We start from the raw sequence: 18,286 nt of genomic DNA, 5'->3' as shown, positions 1-18,286 counted from the left end.
GAACGAAGAAGGCTTTCTTGATCATTCTGGATTTCTTGGGAATTTAGGAGGTTGGATGCTTGAAAGCTTTAAAACTTCAAAGCTTCAAGGATTTAGGGAATTCTCTTCCAATTTGGGCGTAGAGAAAATGTATATGTCCATTGGGTCATCTAAAATGAATGAAATGGCTTCTATTTATAGAATTTTCCAATGCCTAATTTTGAATATAATATTCAGATGAAATAAAACGTTTCTGCCAGGTGTTGACACATGTCATGCTTGATGACTTTTCCGATTTATTTTGATTTTTCGTTTAGTCACACACTACATGTAAAATTTATGTGGCACGTGAGCGTTGAAATTGTAACTATTGGTCAACATTTATTTCACCGAAATTTTGATGTCTACAACTATGTTATTATGAAATGCTAAGTAATTCTACGGGACTTGCAGGTGAGTTCAGGTGAGTTTATTGTGTTGTTTGGAATGTTTGAGCTATGGCATGCTCATTTTCATACAGTGGCTCATCATTGCTACACCCAATGTTAATGCTCCCGCCCCGGGCCAAGGTCAGTCTTTTATGTGATGTTCACCTTGCATTGCAAGCTTGCCTTGGATCCAAGTAGGTGCTAGCCCTGTTGTACAAGTCGCATTAGGTGACTCCGACTTGTAGGTGACGCGCATAGCGCTAGCCTTCACATGATCGTAGCACTAGAGCATATATTATTACACCTAGCCCTGTCGTACAGGTCACATTAGGTGACTCCGACTCATGTGTTAGCATATATGGATGAGCAATAAGTGCAGTCGTACAGGTCACATTAGGTGACTTCGACTTGCGTGCTAGTATAGCTTGTTGAGCACATGATTATATTTATATTGCTGTTGAGTTATTGTGATGTGGCATACTTCTAGATTTACTGTTGGCATGCATTTGATTTCATACTTATACATAGTATGATTTTCTGGAAACTATATGTGTTTTACAACAAGGGGTTATTATGTTTGTAAAATAAATGAATTTTATAAACCTCGCCCTTCTATTTTTCGCCGCTCTAGGTCCTAGATAGCTGACCTACTCTGTGGCACTCAAGGATTACCCGACATATCTCCATTTTAATGTAGGAACTTGTCTCTAGTTGTGTAATAAGTACTTCTCTCGTTCGACTGCTTTACCTTTATGTTATCTATGCTCTAAATATTTGTAGTTTTTGGGTTGTAACCACTACTGCGCACTCACCTTATTAGTTAATTAAGTTCTAGTGTCGGTTTTAATTTATTCATATTTTTCTTACATCATTTGCACCTTTGGTTATGTCACATTCACGTGACGGCCATCATGCCTTGATTCCGGTCGGGGTGTCATGAAACACCCGTGAGATCGTAATAAATTTGTGACAACACCACCTTGACGTATTTGTCTTACGCAAGCCTCTCAAACTTGTTGGCTACATTAATATATTTACACTAAAATTTGAGAAAACAAATTAATTTCAAACTCACCATTAACGATATTCGAGCATAATACCTCTAATAATTAAAAAATCGAGTTTAATTATGTTGTGCGAAAATCTCCTTAGCATAATTTTTTACACTTTTGAGGCTGTTAGGTTTATACGAAAGTAACAGAAAAATACAGATAAACCCACCGGCCACCGTTCCTTTACACCCACCCAACCCCGTGACCACCTAGTCACCGGCAAATCTTCTCCCTCCTCGCCGCCGACAAAAGCTCATCTTTTGAACCTTATGCCTCTTCCTCTCACCTTTCTTCTCTACCCAACCAAAGCAAGCCAACATAAACTGTAGGTGCAGATAAGTTTTTATTTAAATATACATACAAATATATATATATATAGCTGTTATTAGCACTCCAAAAGTTTTATTTATGAGGCGTGTAGAATGAGATTTTTGAAGTGCTAATAACAACTTCATATATATATATAGCTATTAACACTCCACATATCTCATTTTGAACTCCAAACTTTCTATAATTAGAAAGAAAATACGCTTGTGAGAAGTGTAGAATGAGATTTTTTAAGCACTAATAACAATATATATATGTTTATATATATATATATATATATATATATATATATATATGTATGTATGTATGTATGCATGCTTGTATGACACTAAAGAATTAGAGTGGGAGAGAGAGATGCGGCACACAGAGAAAGAGAGATTTGATGTAATGTTATCTAGGAAGCTAAATTCCTTATATTTTAGATATTACAACTTAATCAAGAAACTCTCTGTTAGGATTGCAACAATCTTGAGTTTTTATCATATATGGCCAAATTTTAGCCCCTAATTTTATAAATGTCAGCTTATAAAAAAAATTCACACATAGCCAAAACCATTCTTGATCCCTCAAAATAAAAAAAAATAAAAAAAATAAAAAAGTATAATCTTAAACCCTTTCTGGTCCATACCTTTCTTATATGCATGTCCTTGGCTTTTTCTCTTAATGAATGAGCGCAAGAATGCAAAATTTCATAGGCTTAACAATGAATATAAATTCGCTACGAAGAAAATTGTTGCTCGAATATATCAACCCACAGCTAATGAATTAACTGCATCTTTCGATTGAATGCGGGACGTGCTAACTCATGGTCCGAACATTTTTATGAGACGAGAATTTATCAACAAATTTATATCTACTAAAATTCAGCAAAAAATACTGTTCATCATGCGAGAGAGTGTACTGTTCATTAACAGTGAAAGGACGGGTATGCGCTTAGTTTCTACTTTGGTCCTTGTACTGTTTATACTTTGCTACAGTAAGAAGTTCGTTTTGTCCTTCCCAGCCTCACGTCTCTCATCAGCTTTGGATTCGGTTCGCATTGCCTGCTTTGTACAATGAAAGGCATTAAGTAATGGGACCTGGCTTCTCAACACTCTCAGTTTCCATACACTCTCATCCTCTCTTATTTGTACGGTTATAATTAAGTCACGTCAATATTTTATATCATTATTACTTTTTATCTTATTATTTTTATAAAAAAATTAATATAAAATATTTATGTGACTTAACCGTCCACTGCAAATAAAAGGAGATGGTAATGTATGGTCATGGAAACTGGGAGGCAGAGAAGCCGGGTCTCCCCCCCCCCGCCCTCTCTCTCTCTCTCATCTCTCATCCCTCACATCTCTCTCTCTCTTTCTCCTCATTTTCATTGTTTTTTCTTGTCTGTTTATGGCTGCGATCCGTTGGGTTTCGAGCCTCTCTTTTGAGGGTTGGCGGGAAGATTAGAAAAAATTTCATTATTTTTTTTGGATTTGGATTTCTCTGTCCCTCTCTCTCTTTCTTGCTAAAAACGACGAAACGATTTTGGGGATTTTGTTTGTAGCTCCGGATTCCTCATCATCTGGGCCCTTCTAGAGACTTTTTTTCTTTCTTTCAGCTGAAGCAGTCTTGAATATTGTGCTTACTGCGAAATTTAGCTGATTAGTACAGGATTAACATAAACGTTTATTTTCTGTCCTAAATGTATTCATGAGGTCCCCAAGCAAGATGCGGCTGCTGCAGCTGTTGCTTATGCTACTGTTGGACTGCCTCCACATCAAAGGTTTAGTCTCTCATCCAGCTCTGAAGAATTATAGTTTTTGTTTTGGATTTTTGTTAATTTGGACAAAACCCTAACGGTTTGGTTTTCTGGTGAGTTGTGGTGTTTTTTTAGGGATTTCCAGGCTAAAACGGTATTCTGCGTTTTGCTTTCTCAGTTGATGAATATGAGATTTGACAGCAGCTGGAACGGTGCTGCTACTTTTGGGTATGTTTTCTGTCCTCATGTTTTTTCCCAATTTGAACATTCATTTATGATTGTTGGATTAAAATGCATGTGTAATCTTTGGGAAGAGATGAGAAAAATAACTGGAATTTTGGGAAGCTTTGCGTGGTTTGCTTTAATCCCACAGAGGGAACACGAACAGGGAGAGGAAGAGAGAAAAACATTAATTTTAAATGTGATTTTCAATTTTTTTTTATAGAATTGAAATTGAAAGTACCCAATTGTATAATTTGATCATGTGGAAGATATAATTAGCATGTTTTGTGTAATATGTGTTATTTTCTCGGATTTGTGGTTAAATTTGATAGTTTGATGTGGAAACATTTATTTGTGTTCTACTTTTTTTGTGATGATTTTGAAAGCCTTTTCAAATATTATATGGATGATATATAGTTGACTTATTAAATAATATAAGGTTGTGTCATGGTTTAATGTATCTACATTTCTTAACTGTTAGGATTATTTGTTTCCTTTCTGAAATTTGCACCTCTTGCTTTTCAGTTAAGCAGACTGATTACTGTTTGCAATTTTGTGGTGTGTCACTGATGGATATTACTGAATTATTTTGATTAATTCAAAGTGGAAGGTAACTTGGAAGATTTGATCACTTAAACCTGTTAAATTATAGGGAGAAGTGCACCTATGGTTATTAGATTATTGCTTATGATCTTTTCATGCATGCAAACTTACTGAAGTTACTTGGGAAGACGAATATAGGCGCCTATTAGACTAGATTGTTTTTGAATGGTTGATATGGGTCTATGTTTGTTAAATTTTGTGAGGAAGTCTTTCTTGCTCAAATTGTCCATTTTTAGGGCAGTACGATAATGAAGTATCTCTAACAACTCTACAGATTAGTTGAAGCTGTTAATTATAGAGATGGTGTAGTGTGTATGGATAAATCCAGTAGTTGTTTTCATAATCAGAAAGTAATCTCTCAACTTCTTTGTGATTATAGTTGCTTTGATACTGTCATAGGGACTTTTATCATACTTTCAAATTCATTTTGATATATCCATTCGTAGGTTTAAAATTTTTGTCAAACCCAAAAGTTACCTTGCTGGGTATAGTTAAAAAGTAGTTTAATTAATCAATATTACTATGGTAGTTTTAAAGTATATGTTAATTGGAATGAATCCTTTTGGTTTTATTTTTAAAACTACATATCTGTGGTAAGGAGAGATACATATTGAAGTTTTGAATTTCCAGTAAATCTGATCATCAGGTGCTTAAAGATTTGAATTTTAAACTAGTTCCGCAAAACCTGTAAAGTGGTTCCACAAAAATCTGCAAAGTGGACGTTATGTTGCTTGCAGCAGTAGATTGTTCTTTTCTATTTAAGTTGTAAGCTTTGTTTTCAGTTGATAACAAGAGAAAAAACTTGCAGTGTTCAAGCACCGTGAAATAGATTTGTTCAAGCATCCTTTTACGTTTAAGTTAATTCCAGTTTCCAACAAGTTGATCCTGTGGCCGTTTATAAATTTTAAAATTTGTATTTCGTTTGTATAGATTAAATGGAAGACGAAGGTCCAACTCGGTTTGATCAATTGGTGGCATATAAAAATGTTGTCATAATTAAAGTCTGTGTATCTAAAACAAACAAGTATTGGTTCACATTTTTTCTGTGTAAATAGTTGATAAGGTGTTTGATAATGTCTTTTCTGTAAATTATATAAACTTAGATAGCTTTGTAAAATTATTTATTCCATTTTCTGTTTAGTATTTATAACACTCTGCATATTTACATGTTAAAAACGTAGTCTATAGTTATATTTTCGCTCCTGCAACAACGTGCGGCTAAAATTTACTAGTATCATCTAATTCCCCTCTCACAGGCCCACATTCTAAAGATGTAAAATAGTCTATTGAAGGGTTTTCGGTCAACAATATAAATGTAAAATGCTCATTTCAAGGCATTTTGTATGTGCATCCATTGAATTAAGGTTGGTGTTAGCTAAATTAAGAACATATACAAGGGCATTGGTGTTCTTAGATCCAACAAAATTTCTTTTTCAAAACAAGTTATCCAACAGTAGGTACCTTATTTCTTCAAGAATCCCCTTCAGCTTTTGCCCTAGAAGAACATAAAACCCCAACCCCATCTATTTCTCTACCAAAGTCCCCGCCCATCGCTCTACCATCAATCGGAATAAGAGGGTACATAGACCTAAAAGCAAAACGAAACCTGAAGGATTAACGTCAACAAGAAGCCGGCTTGTGAGAAGGGAAGAAAAATGAAATACTCGGAAGTTGTAAACGTATCAAAATGAGACAACGCTGCTTTGGCCCCTCTGGCTTGTTGGATACAACTTCAAATAGATCGAATGAGCTGCTGCTAATACGCTACATATTATCCACGGGGAAGTCATTACCTCTGGTTCAAGGAACACCACCCCTACAGCTTGTTGGTGCATCCTGTTTAAGTCATTACCGCTGCTGAAGTCTCTAACATAGGAGAGTATAGCTTATACTAAATAGCCTGACATTGCACTGCAAATCTTCAATTGTGTTCAATATATGAATTCGGAATGTAAAAGCTACTATAAAATGATTAATTTGTTCAAAAAATAAAAAAACCCCGACATAACATCATCACATGAATCTCTCATGGGAATCCATCATTAGATGCAAAATACAATGAACTAGAGAAAACCTTACATGGTTCAGCTCATGCTGGAAGACCATCATCTGCATTTTAAACAAACTGATCATTAGAAATATCCAAACTAAAACAAAGAAAAATTGCACATGATAATACTAAAATCATCCCTGGAGTCTGTAAATCTAAATAGTTATGCCTCAAACTTAGAGTAAAAAGGGCAAGTCCACCGGGGACTATTAGGCCGGCACCCAGCACCATTTTTGGCCCGGCACCAGTCAATCCCCTCCAGCCCATGTGGATAGGACGGCACCCAACCCAAGCTAGTCTCCAGACCAGCCCAAAATCGACAGGCCCATCTGACATCATGTTGACGCCAGCGTGACGTCAAAGGCCATTTAAAAAAAAAATTTGCGCCAAGCGCCGACAAGAAATCAGAGGCTGGCCCGCTTGCCCACGCGTACTAAACCGAACTGATGGGAGGCCATGTGGCCCGTCTTGGGCCGTTGCATTTCCAACGACTAGTTTTCTGGACCGTTGGATTTCCAACAGTAAAAAAATTTTGAATTTGACATCCAACGGCTAGTTACATGGCTTGATCTGGACCGTCCGATCCAGAGATCATTGGTCCACGTTTTTTCCCCAAAAGTTAAAAAAAAAAAGGCACAACGGTCAGAATTATGACCGTTGACCACGTGTCAATGTATAGGCTGTTGGATTTGATTATTTTTCAAATCTAACTGTCCATATTAATTACCTAAATTAAAATTTATTAAAAATTGTTAAAAAATACAGAAAAAATTTTTAAAAAAATTCTTCCTATAAATACATAATTTATTAAAAATTGTTAAAAATACATAAAAAATTAAAAAAAAAAATTTCTTCCTATAAATACATAAGCCTCATCCTCCACCTTGCACCATATTTCAACATTTTCAACACTTTCTACCAAAGCTTTCATATACTTTTTGTGTGAAAAAAATACCAAGAACCTCATCCTTTCTTTTTTTGTCCATATAAACCCTATATCCCTACATCCATTTTCATCATTTTCAAATCTTGAGTTCTTACAATGTCTTCTTCAAGGAGAGTGTATAAACAGTTTGAGGAGCAACATAAAAGATTGTTAGCACAACAGGAAGAATTGGTGAGATGAGGCTTTCGCAATGGAGGAGGATGAGGATGATGACCATAGAAGGCAGAGGGCCTCACATTCCCGCCATGTCATGGAAGATGTGGGTTAGATATCCAAACCCAGACTTGCTGCAAACTTCTATAGAAAGAGGGAAAAACGAGGTACAAATCTCTTGGAAGATTATTTTATCCCAACTGTGTATTCCCTGATCATGTTTTTAGACGTCATTTTAGAATGCAACGAAGTTTGTTCAACAAAATCATGAGTGCTATTTGCAACCATGATCAATACTTTGTGCAAAAAATGATGCTTTTCATGTTCTAGGTCTTCTTCTCGAGCAAAAAGTTAATGTTGCCTTGTGGATGCTTGCATATGGAGCATCTACAGATCAAGTGGATGAGATAAGGAGGATGGGAAAATCAACTGTTCTAAAGTCTCTGATGCGGTTTTGCTCCACAATCAAAGCCCTCTATACGAAGGAGTACCTTTGGAAACTAACTGACACCAAGGGATCTGCGAAGGTTACTGAGGAAGGGTAAGATGCGAGGCTTCCCTGGCATGATTGGAAGCATCGACTGCATGCACTGGACCTGGAAAAATTGTCCAAGTGCGTGGCAATGAGCGTATGGCAACAGAAAATGAGCCAAAAGTATCATTTTGGAAGCGGTGGCTTCATTTGATACATGGATTTAACATGCATTTTTTGGTGTTCTAGGAGCTCAAAATGACCTACATGTCCTTGCTCAATCTCCAGTCTTCGACGAAGTGCTACAAGGAAAAGCACCCAGAGTCACATATTCAGTCAATGGCCATACATACGAAATGTCGTACTACCTTGCAGGCGACATTTACCAAGGTGGACAACGTTTGTCAAAAAAGTCCCACATCCACAAAGTGAAAAAGAAAAACACTGCGCAAAATGTCAAGAGGGGTGTAGGAAGGATGTGGAACGTTGTTTTGGTATCCTGCAAGCTCGTTGGGCGATTGTCAAGTCAGCGGCCAGAATATTTGATGTCGAGGCACTTCGATCCATCATGATGACGTGTATCATTCTCCACAACATGATTGTGGAAGATGAGTATGATTATGATGTCGTTGACGAATACGAGCAAGACACAATGAACAACTAAAAAACACGTATCTCTTGTGCTCATGACGGCACCGAAGATCCCATGCAACACGAGCCATTGGAACGGGATGGACGTTGCAATCAATTGATCGTTGAATGATACATTTCATTGCAAGAGCCATACTGGCACTGTACTTGTCAAAGTGACTTGATTGAGCACCAATGGGAATTGCAACAAGGTCAACATAATTAAAAGGAAATTAAAAGGAGCTTGTGGTGGAACAATAAAGTTCTTAGTTTATTTAGTGTGTTTTTTTTTAAGTTTATTTATGAGTTTACGTAATTTTATTTAGTGTGTTTTTTTAAGTTTTTTTTATGAGTTTACGTAATTTTATTATGATAATGACACATAACGTGACGAGATTGGCTAAAAATCTTAACCAAAATTAAAATTATTTATTTATTTATTATTTTATAAAAAACTTAATAATATTTTAAATGGACTAGATGCCAGCGCATTTTGTAGGGTTGAAGACCATTAGTACCAACACATTTTTTGGACTTTGTGCCTGCACATTTTTTAGGGATGAAGATGAATTTGGCCTATTGGGGTCTCACTATTCACTGAGTGGATTAAATGGGCTAAATGCTAGCGCATTTTTTTAGGGGTGAACTTGCTCTAAGAACATAACTCAAATTTTCCTGGACATTTTAATTGAAAAATAGCTGATAAAAAAACCAAGGACCACTTATAAAACAAAACTTCCATTTGTAGTATCCCAACTTCCAAACCCATTTTATCTTATGTCTTCAGCCTCCATACGGTTAACAAACATTACGGCAAAAACAAATAAACTCATACAAAAGAATCAACAGAACACACCTATCACAGCTTTTGAAGTCACCCGTAACAAAGACAAATTCTATGCTCATATGAAAACATTGATTCACAGCTCAATCTAATAGAGAATTTGCTAAATACACAGTACGCACATCTTTCTCACATCTTTCTAGTTTTCATTGCTTCAATACAACACTTTCAGGAATGCCCTGAAAGCCTTTGCTGGATATATGCATCAAACTATTTATTGATTCTTACCTTAAAAACATGTTTGATGTATTCATTGTCAATATATTTTATTCACAATAACATCACGTATCCAAGCATCCTGGCCTTGCCCCAAAAGCAAGAAAAGCTCTACCAAAGAAAAATTAACGTATTTAAAAATCAGGTTCAGTTAGGGAAGGAGAAGGACAAACCATATATGATATATCCCAGGAAGCAAAATTTATGATAAAAAATAGCCAAGCCAAAAATCGATTCACACAAGGTAGCAGAAAAGACGTGAACATTCAGCCATTTCAAACTGTACTTTTATGTGTAATGATCCCGTTTCTGATAGTGACTGTTAACATGATTCACAGTTAAACGAACTTAATTTTGGAAGAAAAGAAGAGAAACATATCTAGATAACTTGGAGATGACTTCCATAAGTGAATTTCCATTCAAACTAACAGACCAGAAGGAATCATCTTGACTCTCGAATACATCTGTCAGTATTGAGCAAATTTAGCAATGCCAAATGATGCTGCACCCCATGTTTTTAGTATTAAGGCCTAAATGTTAAGGCCTAGTTCTTATCAATACTTGACATACATTCAAATATAAGCCCTATATCTTCAAAACTAGCAAACGGATACTAGACAGTTGTACCACACAAGTTAACAAATGGGCACGAGTTTAGCCCATAAATATGTTGGTTTTTGGCTCATCAAATATGTCCTAGTTGGTTTAGGATTGTTTTAGGAAACCTAGAGGTATACCGATTCTTGTCCTAGAGGGATTAGGAAAGAATTTCAGTTTCCTTATTCAATTTAGGTTTGGATTTCTAGAAGTCTATTTGAATTTGGATAGTGTAATTTCCTAGTCCACTTAGAAGTAGGAATTCAATTAGCCTTGGGACGTGTAAGCCAACCCTATGTCTATAAATAGGGTGCGGCAAGACTTTTTTTAAAGAGAAAGAAAACAGTCAGACAGCCAAAAGTTTTGAGATTAGTTCTAGGGTTTGCAAACGTTTTGTAATCTCTATTATTAATCAAAGGATAGAGAAATCACAACTGGACGTAGGCAAAAGTTCTGCCGAACCAGTATAATTCTTGTGTGTTTCTAAGTTTTCTAATATTTGCTAGTTTAGTCTATTGCCGTTGGTTACAGTAAAGAACAAGGTCTAGTGTGCGGGTTTTTCAACAATTGGTATCAAGAGCCAGGATCAAGGTGTTCTACGATGTTAAAAGGGAAGATGAATGCGGATCAAGGACCTTCGTTAAAGCCTTTTGATGGCAAGGATGACTTCACGGACTGGCAAATGATGATGAAGAACGTACTGATACAACAAGACTTGGATGATGCACTCGATGGTGAGAAGCTGGAAAACATGACAGAGGCAGCATGGACTATGGTTCTCAAGAAGGTCAAGAGTTCCATCGACATCCATCTCACAAGATCAGTTCGGTCACACATCACTGAAAAGAGGACTGCCCAGGAAGCATGGGAAAAGTTGGAGAATGTTTATATGGGCAAAATCGTGTCCAATAACTTTTTCTAAAGGATGAACTATTCGGGCTTCGACTAGAAGGAGGTGATATTGAAGATCTTGTATGTAGGTTCCAGAATTGCATAGCTAATCTTCAAAAGGTCGAAGAAACTTACAAAGATGATGAGGTCTCTACCTTCGTCTTTCAAGCACTTTCGAACAACTCTAATGTTTGGAAAAGAGTCCCTGAAGGCCTTTATGCCAAAAGGCAAGGAGAGGGGGCGGGAAAAGACTAAGGAAGAGAAAATCGGCAATAGAGGTAGGTCAAAATCCAAGAAGAAAAAGAAAAAAAAGGAAGGTTGCTTCAAATGTGGTTCAGCAGATCATTGGAAGAAGAACTGCAAGATTTGGAAAGAGAAGAAAGCCAAGATGGACAGAAGCTCAGGTTCAGCTAGTGCAATCATTGAGCATAAAAGTGACGGGGAGCTTCTTTCAGTAACATCAGGCTCCAAGGCTTTCACCAATTGGATTTTGGATACTGGATGCACTTTTCATATGTGTGCTGTAAGGGAATGGTTCGATACTTACAAAGAAGTCAGCAGCGGGAGAGTCTTAATGGGGGACGATTCTTCATGTCTTGTAAGAGGAATCAACACTGTTCGAATCAAAATGTTCGATGGGATGATACGAGCTTTGGGGAACATCATTTATGTCCCTAGACTAAGAAAGAATTTGATTTCCTTGGGTACTTTAGATAAGGCCGGTTATGAGTACAAGTCTAAAAAAGGAAGACTCAAGGTAACCAAAGGATCGCTAGTGGTAATGCGAGGTGACCTACAACCCAATAAGTTGTATAAGTTAATTGGGACCATTATAGTCGGGGGAGCAGCTGTTTCTGTAAATTAGAGTGTAGAAGACAAGACTTAACTCTAGCATCATAGGCTCAGGCACATAAGCCAGAAAAGGTTGCAAGAATTACACAAGCAAGGCCTGTTGGAAGGCATGTCATCTTGCAAACTGGACTTTTGTGAATACTGTGTTCTCGGAAAGCAAAGAAAGGTATCATTCGCAAGTAACAATGCAGATAACCGAAGCAAGGAGCAACTTAGCTATATTCACTCAGATGTTTGGGGCCCTGCACCAACTAAATCAAATGGTGGAGCCAGGTATTTTGTTACTTTCATGGATGATTTTTCTAGGAAGGTTTGGGTTTATTTCATGAAGCAGAAATCCAAGGTTTTTGCAAGGTTCAAGGAATGGAAAACAGAAGTCGAGAATCAAATTGGAAGAAAGCTCAAGTACCTCAGAAGTGATAATGGAGGTGAATATACAAGTAATGAGTTTACCGATTATTGCAAGTAGGAAGGCATCATAAGGCACTTCACAGTAAAGAACAATCCCTAACAAAATGGAGCTGTTGAGAGGATGAACTGAACTCTCATGGAGAGAGAAAGGAGCATGCGATTTCATGTAGGATTGCCTGATAGTTTTTGGGCAGAGGTTGTTAATCATGCAAGTTATTTGATTAACAGGTCACCATCTACAGTTCTTGGTTTAAGAGTGCAGAAGAGGTATGGTCTGAGAAGCCAGTGGACTATTCCAAGCTTACGGTGTTCGGCTGTAGTACTTATGCACATATTCCAAGTGATGAAAGGTCCAAGCTCAAACCAAAGTCTACACATTGCATATTCTTAGGTTTTGAGAAAGGAGTTAAAGGTTTCAAGCTTTGGGATTTCAACAACAGGAAAAAGGTTGTCAGTCGAGATGTCTTTGATGAGACAACCATGCCTCTTAATAAAGTCGAGAGAAGTAGGGAGAAGACGGACGATGTTGAAATTGAAGCAACAAAGATTCCATTAATCAGTGCAGATGAAAAAGAAGCTCAGGTGGAGTAAATCGAGCAAGAGGCCGAATCTGATGGTTTTGAGGAAGAAGACCATCAGCATCGTTCACCAGTTAGGAATCAGGTGGAGCAAGAAACAAGGCAGATTGAAGGCACTCCAATCCGCCAGACATCCCAAAGGGTTCGAACTCCAACCAACAATCCACCTGCATTCCAGAGATGCATAGCACTAGACAAACCTAAGCGGAACAAGAAGAAACCTGATAGATTTGGGTTTGACCAAGACGAAGTTAATTATGCTCTTAACATTAGTCAAGGAGATCCGACTACTTATCGAAAAGCTATAGCTAGTGATGAGCGAGATAGTTGGATAAGTGCTATGACAAAAGAAATGGAGTCTCTTTACAAGAATTTTGTTTGGGAGTTGGTTCCTAAGCCGAAAGACAGAAAGCTAGTTGGATGCAAGTGGGTATTTAGGAAAAATGACTACATAAACAAGATGCCGTGAGATTCAAAGCAAGGCTCGTGGCTAAGGGGTACTCACAAAAGGAAGGGGTGGATTATGATGAGATCTTTTCACCTGTAGTCAAGCATACTTCTATCAGATTACTCTTAGCTATGGCAGCTTAGCATTACATGGAGATTGAGCATATGGATGTGAAGACCACGTTTCTTCATGGAGATCTAGAGGAGACAATTTTCATGGCTCAACCAGAAGGGTTTGTTGAATATGGGAAAGAACCTAGTATGTCAGCTAAGGAACTCCCTGTATGGCCTGAAACAGTCTCTAAGACAGTGGTACAAGAAGTTTGATTCATTCATGCTGAAAATCAATTTTAGAAGATGTTTATATGACTGTTGCGTGTATTATCATGTGTTCCAAGATGGGATGATCATATTGCTATTGCTATATGTGGATGACATGCTAATTGCTTGTCAAGACAAGTCTAGAATTCAAGACTTGAAGAAAATGTTAAGCGAGGAGTTTGACATGAAGGATCTAGGTGCTGCACAGAAGATTCTTGGCATGGAAATTCAGAGAGATAGGACAGCTGGAAGGATTTGGATATCACAAGCCAAGTATATTCAAAAGGTTCTTGAGAAGTTCAACATGCAAGAAGCAAAGGTAGTTTCGACTCCTTTGGCGGCTCACTTCAGGTTAAGTGGGCAACAGTGTTCTACGTCCGAGGAAGAGCAACAAGTAATGAAGAATGTGCCTTATGCTAATGCAGTGGGCTGCTTCATGTATGCAATGGTATGCACACGTCCTGACATAGCTCATGCAATTAGTGTCATTTCCAGATACATGGCAAATCCAGGAAAGCAACATTGGGATGCAGTAAAGTGATTTTGCGTTATTTGAAAGGTTCTTGGCGACAAAGGATTATGTTTGAGAGGCAAAAGGAAAGTGCAAGGGTGTTAGGATATGTGGATGCTGATTATGCAGGGGACTCGGACGAGAATATCAACTTCTGGTTATGTGTTTACATGTGCAGGAGGACCAATCAGTTGGAGGGTACTACTGCAATCAATTACAGCTTTGTCGACCACAGAGGCAGAGTATATTGCATTGGCCGAAGCTCGAAAGAAAGCGATTTGGCTTAGTGGCTTGGTATGTCAAATGGGAATCACTCAAGATTGTGTGAAGCTGAAGTGTGATAGTCAAAGTGCCATTCACTTGGCAAAGAATCAGGTTTTTTTTGGAAGATCAAAGCACATTGAAGCAAGGTATCACAGAATCAGAGATTGGGTGGAGTCTGAGGAAATTTGGATTGAAAAGGTTCATACGGATGACAATGCTGCAAATTTCCTTAAAAAGATAGTGTCAGCCAAGAAGTTCATGCATTGCTTGAACTTGATCAATCTCGTTGATTGATTAAAGTGGAGCACCTCCTCACTTGAGGTGCAATGAGGCAAGAAGAAGATTGCCAAGGTGAAGACTCTTGAAGATTTCCAGAGCTGCTTCAAGAGGGTTCAAAGATACTCTGGGGTGCAACGATCAAGACTTGGTTTGACTCACCAAGGTGGAGATTGTTAGGTTTTTGGCTCGTCAAATATGTTCTAGTTGGTTTAGGATTGTTTTAGAAAACCTAGAGGTAAACCGATTCTCGTGCTAGAGGGATTAGGAAAGAATTTCAATTTCCTTATTCAATTTAGATTTGGATTTTTAGAAGTCTATTTGGATTTGGATAGTGTAATTTCCTAGTCCACTTAGAAATAGGAATTCAATCAGCCTTGGGACATGTAAACCAACCCTATGTCTATAAATAGGGTGCGGCAAGACTGTTTTTTTAAGAGAGAAAGAAAACAGCCAGACAGCCAAGAGTTTTGAGATTAGTTCTGGGGTTTACAAAAGTTCTGTAATCTCTATTATTAATCAAAGGAGAAATCACAACTAGACGTAGGCAAAAGTTCTGCCGAACCAGTATAATTCTTGTGTGTTTCTAAGTTTTCTAATATTTGCTAGTTTAGTCTTTTGCCGTTGGTTACATTAAAGAACAAAGTCTAGTGTGTGGGTTTTTCAACAAAATAAACCCTCCATCCCACTTCGCAAGTAAAACGAACCGTCCCCCTCGAAACTAAAAACATGAATAACCTTACCCTAGAAGGCTATAACCCATAAATTATGAATTGATTCCCACATTAATATCTCTAGATTATAGCTGACAAAAGGATGAATACACAAAAACATAGATAGGTTGATGAATTTAAGTCAATTGCAGCACAAAACATGAAATTAGTAAGCTCAGAATTCAAATTAATCCAATTCTAATTACCAGAACACGAATAAAAGAAATCATAAACTAACATTATACCACTCAACAATATCCAACTTATAATGTAAACTTGAAGGAGCAGTAGTAAGAACATTCCAAAACCCTAATTCAATCAGCAAATAAGGGGATTATAAACCCTAACCAGTAATCTAGCGATTACCCAAAACCCTAATTCAATCAGCAAATAAGGGGATTATAAACCCTAACCAGTAATCTAGCGATTGCGCTCGGCAGGCAACGGCCGATTAAATCCACCGCGGCGATTCATATACTGTCTCGGCTGCCGCTTAGTGACCGCCCTAACGCCACTCACATCTGCGCCCGCCACTGGCTTCCCTTTTGTCGAGTCGAACCCAATCGGAATCCCCAATTTCTTCATCATCTCAATTTCGTCCTCGTCCATACCCTCACCACCACCACCATCGCTGCTCGGCTTCTGCTGAGTTTTATGCTCCTTCGAGATGCCCTCAACGGAGTTCGAAACCGCCGCCTTCTGCCGCTCCCTCTCGTCCTCTACAGTCGACTCACGGCGCTGGCGCTTGCGTGGCTCTGGCGAGGGGCTGCGGTGGTGGTGCTGGCGCCGCCGGTGGGACCTGTCGTCTGGAGACCGAGAACGGGAGATGGAGCGAGTGCGGGAGCGGTACCGGTCGGGCGAGCGCGTGGGGGAGCGGGTGTGGCGCGGTCTGGTGCGTTCAGGTGTACGTGAACTCTTGATGCGGACGCGGTCACGGTCGCGGTCGTCTCGCTCTCGGCGTCTTTCTCGGTCACGGTCTCTGTCCCGAATTCGGTCACGATCCCGGTCCCTGTCTCGTTCTCGGTCCCCCATAGTCCGCGTGAGAGTAAGGAGTAACTGGGAGGTGGTTCATGATTTTAGGAGAGGTGCTTTTATCAAGTAAAACCAAGTTGATTCCGGTGTGAGTTTGGATTTAGGGCTTATTCTATTAACACCTCATATATTTTTTATTAAACCTCATATATTTAATACATCACACATTTACTTTTTTTAATTAAAATTTATCTTAATACACCCCACATACTTTCTCATAATACCCTTACACCTCACATTTTCATACACCTAATATTTTCCACGTACACCACACATTTTCTATACAACCCCACATTCTTTAAATCTTATAATACTCATTTTCATTTTTTATAAATTAAATTGACTTAGAATTAAAACCCTAACATTCTCTAAAAAGAGAAGTCTACAATTTGGTTTGTTGAGCTTGAATTTCATTGGATCATCATAACCAATCTCCTTTTCTCTGTCTCTTAAGCCTTTTGCTAACAAAAAAGAGGATTTCTGCTAAAAAATGGCAATTGGGAGGAACCTAACAGAGTAAAAGTAAACCCCATAAGTTGAATAAGAATGGTAAAGGTGTTGCTGGGTTGGCCTCCTATGAAATTGGGTAGTATGGAAAGCAAAAGCAAGCTTAAATAATTACCGATGTCGTTGAATAATTAAAACAATAACAAATATGAAATTTTACCTCATGTGAAGTTTCCGAAATATTGATATCATGTTCCATTCGTTAAATTTTTTTCCTCAAGCAACGTGTTTATAGTTTCAATAGTTAGAATTTTATTCAACAATGGAGTGGAGGGTGAGAGGGGTTTTGATAGTTGAAGAAAATAAATAATACGTTAAAAGTAATTTGGGGTGTATTTAGAAATTTGTTATTTTCTTTAAACCTCATAAAGTCGAAATTGTCATTGTATAGTATGTTACATAAGCCACTTAATATTAAATTTTAATGTGGGGTGCATTCAACATTATGTGGGATGCTAATAAAAAAAGCCTTTAGCATATATGTTTTTACTTAATTATGTTTGATGTTTTTTTAGTTTTTTCAATCAGACTGTCAAAAATAAAAATAAAAAATTTGAGGAGTGAAAAAAAGTATTTGAAAATTATTTATCAAAGAAAAATAAAATTTTGTTGTAGCCTTATTTACCTAGAGAACGATACAGAGACAAATAGGTGTAGCATGAAATAGAGAGAATTCAGTGTATTCTAAGATCTGATTTCTCACCTTTATTTATAGTAGCTGAAAAGTAAATTCCTTAGCCTTTAAGTATTACAATACAATTTGGGAACTATCTATAAGATATAAATAGAATCTCATAAGGAATTACACAATCGCATTCCTAATTAGGTTAGGACTGCAACATTCCCTCTTGGGTGTGTAAATACTCAAGTAAATGGCGCATCATGTCTTTAGCAATGAAGTAAATTCAGTTGATAAAGTCGTTGGCACAATGAGCGAATGCGAGTTTCAAATTAAAAGAAAGAATGCATAAAAAGGTAAAACTCACAAAACATCGCTATGGTGGAACCCAATATGAGAGAGAAACTTATAGTCTAAGAAGAACACATGAGAAGTTTGCAATAAGTCAAAACTATACGTCTTCTGGAGGTAAGTAAGAAAGTAAGGACCAACCCAGGATGAGTGCCTCGTTAAAACCTGGTTAGATAGTAAAAATCTGGTGGATGTAATAAACCATGAGTAGTATTATGCAATGGATATATACGACTATTACCTAAGTGAATTA

General features: G+C 37.6%; 1 protein-coding gene and 1 long non-coding RNA gene across 2 annotated transcripts; one reads left to right on the top strand and one right to left on the bottom strand.

The window, feature by feature from the left end:
• Nucleotides 1–3,058: 3,058 nt before the first annotated feature.
• Nucleotides 3,059–5,481, top strand: LOC103430908 (uncharacterized). Its single transcript, XR_528809.4, has 3 exons — nucleotides 3,059–3,551; nucleotides 3,663–3,755; nucleotides 5,283–5,481. It is a non-coding gene; the product is annotated as an uncharacterized lncRNA (long non-coding RNA).
• A 10,260-nt stretch (nucleotides 5,482–15,741) lies between these two features.
• On the bottom strand, nucleotides 15,742–16,658 carry LOC103453832 (uncharacterized). The gene has a single exon (XM_070815475.1). It carries the CDS (start codon nucleotides 16,554–16,556, stop codon nucleotides 15,945–15,947), a length of 612 nt encoding a protein of 203 aa, XP_070671576.1. The 5' UTR covers nucleotides 16,557–16,658; the 3' UTR covers nucleotides 15,742–15,944.
• Nucleotides 16,659–18,286: the final 1,628 nt, after the last annotated feature.

The sequence above is a fragment of the Malus domestica genome, chromosome 16, assembly GCF_042453785.1.
Source record: "Malus domestica chromosome 16, GDT2T_hap1".
Classification (NCBI taxonomy): Eukaryota; Viridiplantae; Streptophyta; class Magnoliopsida; order Rosales; family Rosaceae; genus Malus; species Malus domestica.
The sequence above is the reverse complement of the archived record's forward strand: the minus strand, read 5'-3'. Positions and strand labels throughout refer to the sequence as shown.